The sequence below is a fragment of the Lasioglossum baleicum genome, chromosome 10, assembly GCF_051020765.1.
Source record: "Lasioglossum baleicum chromosome 10, iyLasBale1, whole genome shotgun sequence".
NCBI classification, from domain to species: Eukaryota; Metazoa; Arthropoda; class Insecta; order Hymenoptera; family Halictidae; genus Lasioglossum; species Lasioglossum baleicum.
Window position 1 is genome coordinate 10,487,675 of NC_134938.1, and position 12,108 is coordinate 10,499,782.

At 36.2% G+C, this 12,108-nt stretch overlaps 1 protein-coding gene across 2 annotated transcripts in view; it reads right to left on the bottom strand.

Moving 5' to 3' along the window:
• Nucleotides 1–12,108, bottom strand: part of Gdap2 (ganglioside induced differentiation associated protein 2) — a 101,352-nt gene that overhangs the window by 21,392 nt on the left and 67,852 nt on the right. For both annotated transcript variants that reach the window (XM_076432295.1, XM_076432296.1), the window contains exon 8: nt 3,553–3,706. In XM_076432295.1, coding sequence (XP_076288410.1) covers nt 3,553–3,706 — 154 coding nt within the window. The remainder of the gene's footprint in view (nt 1–3,552; nt 3,707–12,108) is intronic.

Below are 12,108 nucleotides of genomic sequence, written 5' to 3' on the forward strand. Positions count from 1 at the left end.
CTATTATATTCTTTTCAACCTATTAAATATATCGTAAAGAGAAATAAATTTCTATTTCACTGCAAATTGTCGTAATTCGTATAAAAAAGTTTTATTTTGTGCACAACGGCCTAATACAAATCGATAAAGATTGCAACTAATTAACTCTTCCATCATTCGACCTTTCACGTGTCCCCGTTTGGTTCAGATCTAATCGAGGTTCTACCCTAACCGATCGTAATCCGAAGTGCTGCAGGAATGATGTCTGAACTTTCGCGGTTCACGTTCAACGTTCCACCACGTCCCATGTAACCGTCGAGAGGCAGCGTTAGTGATGCAAGATGATCATTTAAAGGGCCAGCTACCCAATACGCCACTGTATGGTCAAATGATCAAGTGGCAATCGCTGTACGCGACAGACTACCGAATAAACACACGGCGCGGCGCGGTGCGGCGAGCAAACATCCCATCGATCGAATGAATAATTCGACGCGCGACCACCCACCTGATATTAAATGTCGCTTTGTTAAGCTGGCAATAAGTTGCACGTTATTTCCTCGATTCATCTCGCGCGAGCGTACGATTTCTCCAGCTCGAATTAAATAAGGAACCTTCCAGTAAAAAATACGCGGCATTGTAAACGTTTATTGGATGACCCTGATGCTAGACGTATCATCAAATACAACCGGACATTTTTCTCCGTTATTTTCTAATCGATTATAATTTCACCTTACGTCAACACGTCGATCATGTGTGGAGTGATACAATTCTTTCTACGCCCTCGACGTTTCATTTATGTATGTCGCAATACGGTCGCGTATACCGAATTTCATCAATTTTTCTCGCGGATTTATTCAATAAACTTTGATAATAATATCTCGATAATATTTGGTCAACTATTAGGTCCAGGACATCTAAAGGTTAATGCATTTTTACGTAGAACACTATACTCTATCAATTCGCGACACGAATTGTAGGCATTTCCAGTTTTAAAAAATCAGAGTGACCTGGAAGTCCACCTTGAATATTTGTAAATGACGTAAATGACAAATGAATATTTGTATTGCGATGTAAACACTTTTTATGTGTGCGAAGGAGATTTCAAGGTCGCCTTGACTTCTTTAAATGTATCGGTCGAAATGAGTTGAATACGAACTAATAATAAAGATCGATGGAATATCTCTTTCCTTTAAATCAATCTGACAAAGGCAAATGATACTCCATATACAGAGTGGTGTAATACAACAGCAGAGATATGAAAATATGTATTAACCCGACTTGTGTCCCACTATGTAAATATTAATTGTTCATCGTGTTCTGCTTCAAACGCTGTAGATTTTTATCACTGTATACATGTACCTCGTAGGAAAAATCTAAGGTGCTCGACCAGAAACTCTGACAGAATTAAAGCCAGTATGCTAGCGAAATAAACAATGTTTTCATTTATAACCGAAGAAGATATACGGAAATAAATACGAGACTTTTGCTTCGCACTGTATCGGAATAGTTCTGTCAGTTTAATGACTTCCAATTTACGTAACCGCAAAAACTATGTATGACACACCTCCTGCAGCAATCGCACATCCTTCTTACGGACAGGAATCATCCGAATCACCTGCGAGAAGTGTTAGACTTTTTATTCCAATCGGAACAATGCGCGCAGTCCTGATTTTGCTGGATATCTGGTGAATCGTTGCAGATTACTTAACGTAGATAGGAATATTATGTAAGTAGTTTTTCGTATCTGACATTGTAGAAGTTTCGCCAGGAGAATTTCGCAGAGTATTGACAGAATTTAGAATCAGGTTTGAAAAATCTTTGATGGAGTAGATTTTTCTGGACTGTAGTTGTTTGTGGTACATAGATAATGGTAGCTCCTATTGAAATCGACTTTTTTCTTATTTATTGGGCTAAATACCCAGCAAAGTGCGCCGTTACCATGGAGAAGGGACGCGCTCCACGAAATGAAGGTTGGTGGGGGAAAATATATTATACATATATTATTTTTCAGACGCAAAAAATGTCTCTTTGAGAATGATCCGCATAGGGATCGAAACGTCGAGAAACATGTTTAATTAATTGCACAATTGCTGGTTTCTGTAAATGATCGAACCCTGCGCCGAAATCATAAAATTTATTATATAGATTCATTTTTCGATCGAGAAGAATTCACCTTTATTTACGTTTCTGTCCGAATTACTCTCACCTGCAGAATCAACTGATCGGCGAAGACGATTCGTCGATAGACCCGATTACATCCGGAGAACATAGGCGAGACATTTAAACGGCGAGACACGGTGAATTTCGTTGGAGAAAACCGAGCCAATTTGCTCTCCCTTCGGAGCTATGCTAAATGGATCGATCAGCTTGTAAAAGAACTGCTAAACACGCGAGTCCATAATAAAAGAGTCGGGCACGCTCGGTTGAGCCGCGAACGGAATACCAGCATCGATTTCGACCTTGCTTGGCATGCTCGAACTCGATACTGTCTTCTATCGCGACTTCTTTCCGTCTATTTACCAGATGTTGACAATGCGCCGTGTTATTTCGCTTCGATCAAAAACAAGGGGGAGAATCTCGCGACCTAGTGTGAATATCGACGCCTTCACCCACCGCTGTTGTATATTTGCGGAACACATAGGGAATCAAGGTCTTTTCTTTCCTCCATATTGCATAAAATATATTAAGAATGTGTTTAATAATATAGTGTAACTAGAACGCGGATCTTCGCGCAGCAGAAAAATTGTTCACATTCATTTTATTTTTATAGTTGTGATTAATTAAATTTTGTTCCTTGTTTAACAATTTCTCAAATTATGATATGTACTGTCTTTATCATTCATGGCAGCGTTGAGTTATGTGTGATAAAAAGGAGTAGATTAAATTCAATTATTAAGAATTTAAAATTGTTAGGAATTTTTGTTGTGATTAATTAAATTTTGTTCCTCTGTTAACAATTTCTCAAATGAAGGAATGTACTATCTTTATCATATAGGGTTCATTTATGGCAGCGTTGGGTTATGATAAAGTGGAGTAGAATAAATTCGATTACTAGGAATTTACAATTATTAGGAATTCAAAATCATTAAGAAAAGAAATAACTATCTGTGCAGCGACAATTTTTATTTTGCGTAAAAATGCGTTACTAACGTTAGCTACTTTATATAATAAATTTTATGATTTCAGCGCAAGGTTCGATCATTTATAGAAAAACAGCAAATGTGCAATTAATAGAACATGCTTCTCGACGTTTCGATCCTTATGTGGATCAAGATTCTCAAAGAGACATTTTTTGCGTTTGCTGTGACAATAGAGACAACATTTAAACTAATATTAAAGAGTTACAAATAACTGGACTTTATTCCGTGGTGGCAGATGTGTAACTGTTAGCTACTTTGTTTGTTCTTTGGATGCTATAGTGATCTCCAGTGACAATGCGGCGGGCTGATAAGTGGTGTCACGAATAGTTTGATAGATACGCACGAGACGAGATTAATATAACGAAATGATTAGCTTCAACGATAGATTTACAACGGAAGCTCAACTTTGTAGCACTATAAATCCTAGTCTTACCTTGTCCAGATTGATCTTTGTGGCGGGGAACCATTTTCCAACGAAGACGACAACTGGTCGGCCCTGACGGTCGACGCCACTTTGATAGAGGCAACCGATCCCGGAAACTTCCGTCAGATCCTCTGTCTTCGCTCTTCTGAGGAGCCTCTCGTACCTGAAACACGTGAATCTCGTGTTAATGAATTTATCTATCCACCGAAACCTTCAATCTACATCGAACCCTCGTTTCTAATGACTACACTCCGGATTTGTTATGCATTTAGGAAGAAGTTAACTGTTTTCAATATAAAAGGTATGAAATGAATATTTATTTGACTTTTGCTTCCCACAATCGATGCAGACAATTTTTATTTCGCATAAAGGTCCGCAGTTTACTAATGGCTAGATGTCGATGATAGAAAAATAGAATTTGATTTCGTTTTGTATAGTTTCGAAGAATTTTAAACTTTTTCCCATCTGTCGCCAAACATTCATAATTAGGTGTTTCGTTCGAAGTTCTTTTGTTCTTTCGTTCATTTATTTCTCACGCTACAGGTGATCACGAACTTTGCCTTTTAAGTTGAGACAACAGTTTGACTGACTTCATAGTTAGCAGTGACCTCCGTGGGGTCACTAACAAGTTATACATTGCATAATAGTAACTATTCTCTTTGTAATACCGAGTCAGACTAATGTTGAAGATATTGGAGACAATCTACAAGATCACCCGTGTTTTTAAAAAAAATGAATCTTATTTTTATATTCTTGTGTAGCATATCAAACATATACATTAAAAATTGATATGTTTATAGCCAGGCCAAATGTTAAGAAATGTATTTATATTCTTTCTTTCCTCGAAGATTGTATAATAATTAATAGATACATATATTGTTAGATGTACATTATTTTCTCATAATGTTTATATTTAAATAAACCTGTAGAGGTTTAAATGGCTTCTGATAAAAAACAAATCGTTCCTGACACAAATATCAAAACAAAAATCCGTCCGACGAATACGGAGCGATACTCTTAAGTAGAATGTGATCGTTGGAAGTCAGACACAAAGAAGAATTACGTCTGTCGTCCCTTATTGAAGACTCTCGAATTATTAAGAATAATATTTCCGTACTTTCTCTCGTTTGAACCTTCCACAGGAACGTAAATAATGAAGTTGAATGGAATCGTTCCAGCGGGACCAGCGAAAGTCTATTTTTTGCGGCTCTTATCGGATGATGTAAGAGAATTAAGCACACAGCGTTTCAAGAGACGCTACCGTTCACGAATTCTTTGGCTTCGTTAGTTTTGCTTCAAGAAATTCCGGCGAACCTTGCTTGAATGTTGCCTGGCGTTTGATTCTCAAACGGACGAAGGCCACGATTCGGAGCTCGTATCAAATGATAGAGGACGTCCGGCTACAGCATATTTTAAAGAAAATATCCTATTAGCCTGGCTTATTGGATTTTTTTGCAAATGCCGGAAACAGCGTGAGCATGTAGAATGGGATTTTAGCCGTGTCGTAGAAACCGAGGTTGCGGCGTAAAACTTTAATTCGATGATAGAGGACGAATGCCCCCGGTAGACTTCTGTTTCGCTTGTTGAAGTAGAATGGGATCGTTTGATACAGACAAGGAACCTACAAATTATATTTGTGGGCACAGCACAAGTTATTTAGTTGAGTAAGGCAGTCCAATCTACATTTACCCTTGTGAGGTTGATATCACGTTAAAAAATAAATAAATAAACAAAATTTAACGTGAGAGATACAACTCAAAACGTATATTTCTAAAACAAGTATAATAATATTAAAGTATTTTACATTTCTAAGTTGGTGTTATACGATAAAAGAAATTGGTAACTCTAGGTAATTTTTAAATGGCTCTCCTGTAAGATTTCCTTTTCTTGACTTGTGTAACTTTTCTTCTGAATGAACGTAATATTCGAATAATATTACGCTTGAGTTTTGACCGAATTGAAAGACATAGGAAAATAAAGTATAGACAAAGAAAGACATAGGAAGACAAAATATCTATTACGCTTTGGAATAGACATTCTGTGAGGTTAGCTCAATCAATTAATAGCGCTGTAAGTAGAACAGCATCTGCAGAGCCAGACGGGAAACCATAAAGATTTAAAACACTCGGTGATTGATACAGCAAAATCAATAATAACGCTTCACGAACGGATTTCGTGAGACGAGTTTAATCAATTCTTACAACTGAGAGAATCTCAAGTAGAATGTGATTGTGAGAGCCAGACACATACTGTAATAAAAATGAAGTAACACATAGATACATACATTTTTTCAAAAACATGGCACAGTTATTTCAACAACATTAACAATTAAAGATAAGAGTCACTCTTATGAGTCAAAAGACAATGTCGGTAAAATGATTGTCAGTGATTGCAACCTGTAGTTCATTAAATATTGTCAGTGAAATTGTATTGCTTAAAACATTGTCGGCGAAATGATTGTAGTAATGGAAAGGAAACCGAAAAATTATGCTGCAGTTTGATTTTTCTGGTAATTTTAAACATGCCACTCACTGTTTTTCGACAACATTATGCACACGTGTCCTAAGAAAAATCTACAATTCATTAAAAGTAATCGTGACATACGTAAACTAATTTCTCATGACGAACAGAATTTTTAATTTTTTATTGCGACAACGAGTCACACTTGACTTACCTTTCATCTTAAAAGCAGATATGCATTAATTAAAAAGTCCTCGACCTTTACTATTATGATGTGTAATATTTGATACAAAAAATACTGGTAATTAGCTGAACATTCTGTAACGAACTCGTCGACCGCCAAGTATGTGATCATGGGGCAATGAAACAGTAATTCATTCGATGATACAAAGTCTGGAATGTTGACTAAGCAATTTATATAAGAAAACAAAAACTGGGAAGTTAAGATTTATGATATTATTACTGTAACAATTTGCATGATAAAACAAGAACTGAGAAGTTATGATTTATAATATTATTACTGCAACAATTTGCATGATAAAACAAGAACTGAGAAGTTATGATTTATGATATTATTACTTCAGCAATTTATATAATAAAACAATAACTGAGAAGTTATGATTTATGATATCAATTACTTTCAAAGTTCTCGCATCTTCCGACATTCAATCTAGCAACGCAAAAATTAATTTTCATTCCTGGGCAAGTAATCCCGTCACCCAGATGCGGATGACGTAGCAATAAATGTGTTAAATATGACGTAACAGTGCATGAACGTAGAAAATCCGTATTAGTACACTTATCTGCTCGATACACAATTGTGTTAATGTACACTAAAATAATTGGTCTATATTTTGTGTGCTGCGGGATCACGGACAGAACTTCTTATCTCAAACATGACGTCGTCGCTATTAGAGTCATCGTTCCAAACACTGTTGACAACGTGGTCTCAGCAAAACGGTTCTCCTGCGGATTACTCAAGACAAACACGTCAAGTATTGCAGAAATTTGGACAATGATTTGGTACGAACTTAGCGGCGAATGTCCCTTTAAATTTCGTTTATTTTGCGGCACGCACACGATTATATACTGTCTTTTTTTGTTCTGGCTATATTAACTGCACTCAATCAAATTTTGCAAAAACTTCAACACGCTTATATCTTAATAAGTATTTGTTTACGACATATATGATTCCTTTCAATCTTCTTCTCTTCACGAGGTGTTAATGTAAATACAAAAATTAACAACAATTCTCTTCGGCATAAACAATTTTGCGACAAGTTTCCAATAGTTTTTCATTCGGTATTCCGCACGTCGTCGAATCACGAGGTTAAATGTCATTTTATCGTTGTAGAACATTTCAAGATAACCTTCAGTTCTCAATAAAAAAGAAACGAGTGGCATAAAGCTCGTTATTACGTCGTACACTAGGCTCAAAGCCAAATAAAAATTGTCCGAGTCGTTTTTCCACACAATAAACAGGTTTCGAGAAAAGTGGAGCAGTTAAACAAGTAATTCCGTAAGTCTCTGTACAGTGTATAATCATTTGTAAAAGATTGCGACATTTCATTTAATATTAAAGTTTTCGATTGCAGAAACAATTGTCCGAGACGTTTTTCTCCACGATAAACAGGCATGGAGGAACTTCAAGTGGAGCAGTTCAACAACTAGTTCCGTAAGTCTCTCTACAGTGTATCCATTTGTAAAAAATGGCACTGGTTCATTTAATATAATAGTTTTAATTGCAAAATGGTAACGAGATACCATAGTGAGTATTGGTGCGCTCGATGCCAAACAATTTTCGTTCGAAACACTTTTTCGCGCAACAAACTTTAAGCGGCACACTTGAACGACTAATCCCGCATATCCGCGTACATTTCCATTCGAAACAATACAGTGGAAAATAAACGAATTCGATACATCGTCGGGAAAAATGCTAATTGAATGGAAAAACATATCCTGCCATGAATATCGATGCAATCACGTACCGCGGACTGTGATTCCGCGCAAACACGCGAAATTTCGGTGAAAATGGTCGCCGCGATATTTCCCGATCGAGGCGCGTTCAGACCCCGATGAATATTCAACTCCTCTAAAAATCAATGGGGGAAACGATTCACGGTGCACACGCCATGAAAATTCCGCTCGGCCCGGATTTCGGGCCACTATTATTAATCCGCTCCGGGCACGGTTCGGCACGATTGATCGTCGAAAAGGAGATTTTTTCCCTAGCCCGTTGAAAACAAGTTCCGACGGTATCGACTTCCCGTCGCATTTTTAACTTTTCTGCCCGTGCGCACGAACTTCCCTCAAGGCCGGCAACACTAACCGCACACGCGAGCTTATTTATTTTTCCCATCGAACTATCGCTGACGGTGCACGGTGTCGCCGACGTACAATGACTCACATCACTGATGACTAGACCGATATTATGCATTCGTGAGAAAAATGAGTAGGTGCGATTTAAAAGTCAGTTGGCAAATTAAAAGAATATAAGGACATTGATGCGTTCTTCGATTCAACTTATGAAAATTATTCGAGAAAGCACAAATTTGTTTTAATTGATACAAAATAAAAATTGGCTGCGTCAATCGCAAGAAATTAGTAGCCACACTCACATGGAGACGCCACAAACTTTTTGTGTTGATTCCAGCGAGAAATTCAGCAGTCACGTGTCCGAGCTTTTTTACCAATACTCATTTTTTACGAAGGTATTTAATACAATAATTTTTTTATTTCTCTGTATGTGTGTTTACATACGTATATTATTAAAGCATTCGTACGCCACGGTTCTGAATTCAAATCTCTCTCACACACACACGAGATATTTAAAAAAATTTTTTCATTCTTTTCTTATTTATATATGTTTATTTCTAGACCTGTTTCTTTTCTGATTTATTTACTTATTATACAGGGTGTGACCTGACGGGTGGTACAACCGGGCAGGGGATGATTCTAAATGTAAAATAATTTTTTTGTTTGTGTGTGACACCTCGTTTCCGAGAAAATCGAATTTGAAGATCAGTCGGGTTCGCGTGCTTCAGTTAGTATACGCAGGAAGTAGAATTGGTTGGTCATGACCAGACGATTCCTATCAACAGCACACGTATTTGTTTCATTATCAAAACCGGGTTTTTCGAAAATGAGGCGTCAATATAAATAGACTGCGGAGCTTTATGCATTTAAGATTTATAAAAATTTTCTAAAAATGCTGGAGTATCAAACTCGGTAAAGGATTTAAAAAATTCAAGAGTGTTGTAATGTTGCTTTTAATGTAACAAAGTCGTTAAGGGATGAAATCAATTTTTATGTTATTCCTGCTTCCCACAATCAATGGAAAACATTTTTATTTTGCATAAAGATCCGCAGTCTAGTTATTACCGATGAAAACAAACTTTTGTTTGGTACCACTGTCTTAAAATTTGCATACAAAAATTGAAAATTGCATAATCAGCCGCAGTCTATTCATAAACGATTAAAAATAGAGAATCACAGTTATTGAAAATCGTGAAGAAGAGTTTGAATTCGAGTATCATTTTTTAGCTATAATATCGGTAATATTTGACCGAATTGAAAAGCGTGATATACCACAAGAACCATGGAACGCGTTTTAATAAATGCCATTAGGAGCTTAGGAGCCATAGGAGCAATCTTTGCCATTAAGAGCTTTCAAGTAAATTAATTTCCAGCATTGCACGTTACACATTCCAATCGAAATATGCATTACAAAACACCTGGGCGTGCACATACTATTTTTATCTGCTCGGTAAAGGAAGTATAGCATACGTGTTGACATGTGCATTTATGCGTAATAAATATACTAGCTACACGTACTAAATTACGCATATGTGCTAGTAAGACAACCAGTACCAGTAAAACATGTGCAATAAATAGACAGCGCAGACCTTTATGCAAAATAAAAATGTTCTACCTGAATTCCAACAAACTGGAGCAAAATGGAAATTTATTTTCTTTCTTAATATGTTTTAGATTGTGAATATGACAAGTATTTTTAAATTTTTCTAATGTTTGCATCTGTTTTAAATGACAGCTACTCATTTTTGTCATAAATGCATAACAGTGTTTCATTTATAACAATGCATGGATAAATTCTGTGTTTTTTCCGTTCATTTTCTATCCAAAGATGTTGAACACAATTTTCAATAACAAGTTGTTCACGATTTTAAACATTTTTTTAAAGCACTTGAACTGAAATCAATCTGTTTTAACTCTTTCGAATAAAATTGAACTAAAATTAATCGGACGTTTTCAGAATTAATCTCGTTTAGTATAATTAGTTTCTGACTAGACGCCTCCCACTCATTGTCATTTAAGAGCAACGTAAAATGTCTGCTATTTGCTATGCGGTCTCTCCTAGCTTCGTGGTATGTCGGGGATAAGGACACGATCATAAGGCGGTCGACAAAGAGCAATTATAGCGAGAGAATCCCGTATAATTCTCTACCATATTAATCCTACTGGAAACTTTGGAATAATTCACTTTAAGCGTATTCACATTAACCCATAGCCACATGATTTTCTTTGTATTTTTGAAAATTACAAGTTCTTTGTCATTAATAATCATTTTCGGCGGTAGTAGCCTTCATAGATCGGAACTAAATAAAAATCGTATTAAATTCGGTGGAATTTGATATTCTAGCATTTTTCCGCAGTCTAGTTCTAAATATATTCTTTTAAATCATCCTGTACGCTGTCTTCCTTGACAACTTACGTTTCAAAAGAGTTTTACAATGATCGCGCATTGATTAAGCGTAATCAGACAGTACAATTGCCCACGAAATCACAAAAATAAACCCAACGTCGCAGATATTGTACAAGGAGCACACGGGATGACGGAAGTTTCCGACAGTTTCAGTACACAAATCCATTTCATATTCGTATCGTTAGATGTCCTATAAATGTCTTGAACTTTTCAACGATACTGTGTACAGTTTCGAAGCGAACACGTTAATAAGTCATGGAGTTTACTCGAAATATCCGCATTTCGAAGCGGATCTTATTATTCTCGACAGGGAATTAATCCTAGGTAACGACACATTTCGTTTCAGTTTATTCCAATTGAACATCGAAATAATACATCCACAACATGAAATACGGTGCAAACATGACGAGTAAAGTACAAAGAAAAGCATCGCGATAAGATTTGAGATATAGGGGGAATGTGAAAGGAAACAGATGGTGTTGAAATAGCTTAAGAGACAATGAACTTCGAGTAAAGAAGTATAATAATAAATGAAATATCTACAGTGTAAGAATTATGAGTAAAACGTAGAAAATTGGAATATTATACGACGAACATGTTGTCGATGTGTATAAATTGAGAATTTTATGATTAATGAATTTATGATAAAAATGACGAAGATATTGTCGATGAAAATTTTATAATGAATTGAAATGTTGGTTTCGTTCGCATTCCAGAAAACTGTAATATAGATACAGTGTTTACTGTCGCACGGCATTCCTCCCTTTAGTAAGCAATTCTGTTTGCAGTGACTCATTTAAAACGCTTTAATAAATTAACCCCCTCGTCGAGCGTGCCCATTGTGCGTGGCAGAACGAGCCGCTCTCGTCGTTTCAATGCAAATGGTTGAATCGTCGTTAGAATGACAAATATTATTCCTATGGTTCTCGTGTTACAATGTAATTCGGTGGAACGAACTGTGCGAGCGCAAAGAATGGTAATGGGGAAACGAATCGATTCCTGGATTTTTCACTATTTTAAATTGTATCTATTCGTTTTTATTTCAAATGCATAAAATCCACAGTCTAATCGCTGTATCGTCAAGCAACAAATTGATACAACTGCGACAAAAAAATACGTAATTTTTCCTCATTGATAATTTTAATATGTTGCAAATAGTATATCGAGAGATTCCTGAACTTTTTTACTATTTTAAATTGCATCTGATCATTTCTATTTTAAATGTGCATAGAGTCCCCAGTCTAATTATATCACTGTATCGTTAAACAACAACTCGATACAGTATAAAAAACACGTAGCTGTCGTTACGTAGACAAATACTATGATGAAGGACATGCGAGTCGCGGAAGAAATGAATAATTTGCTCGAGAAGATAATCACGA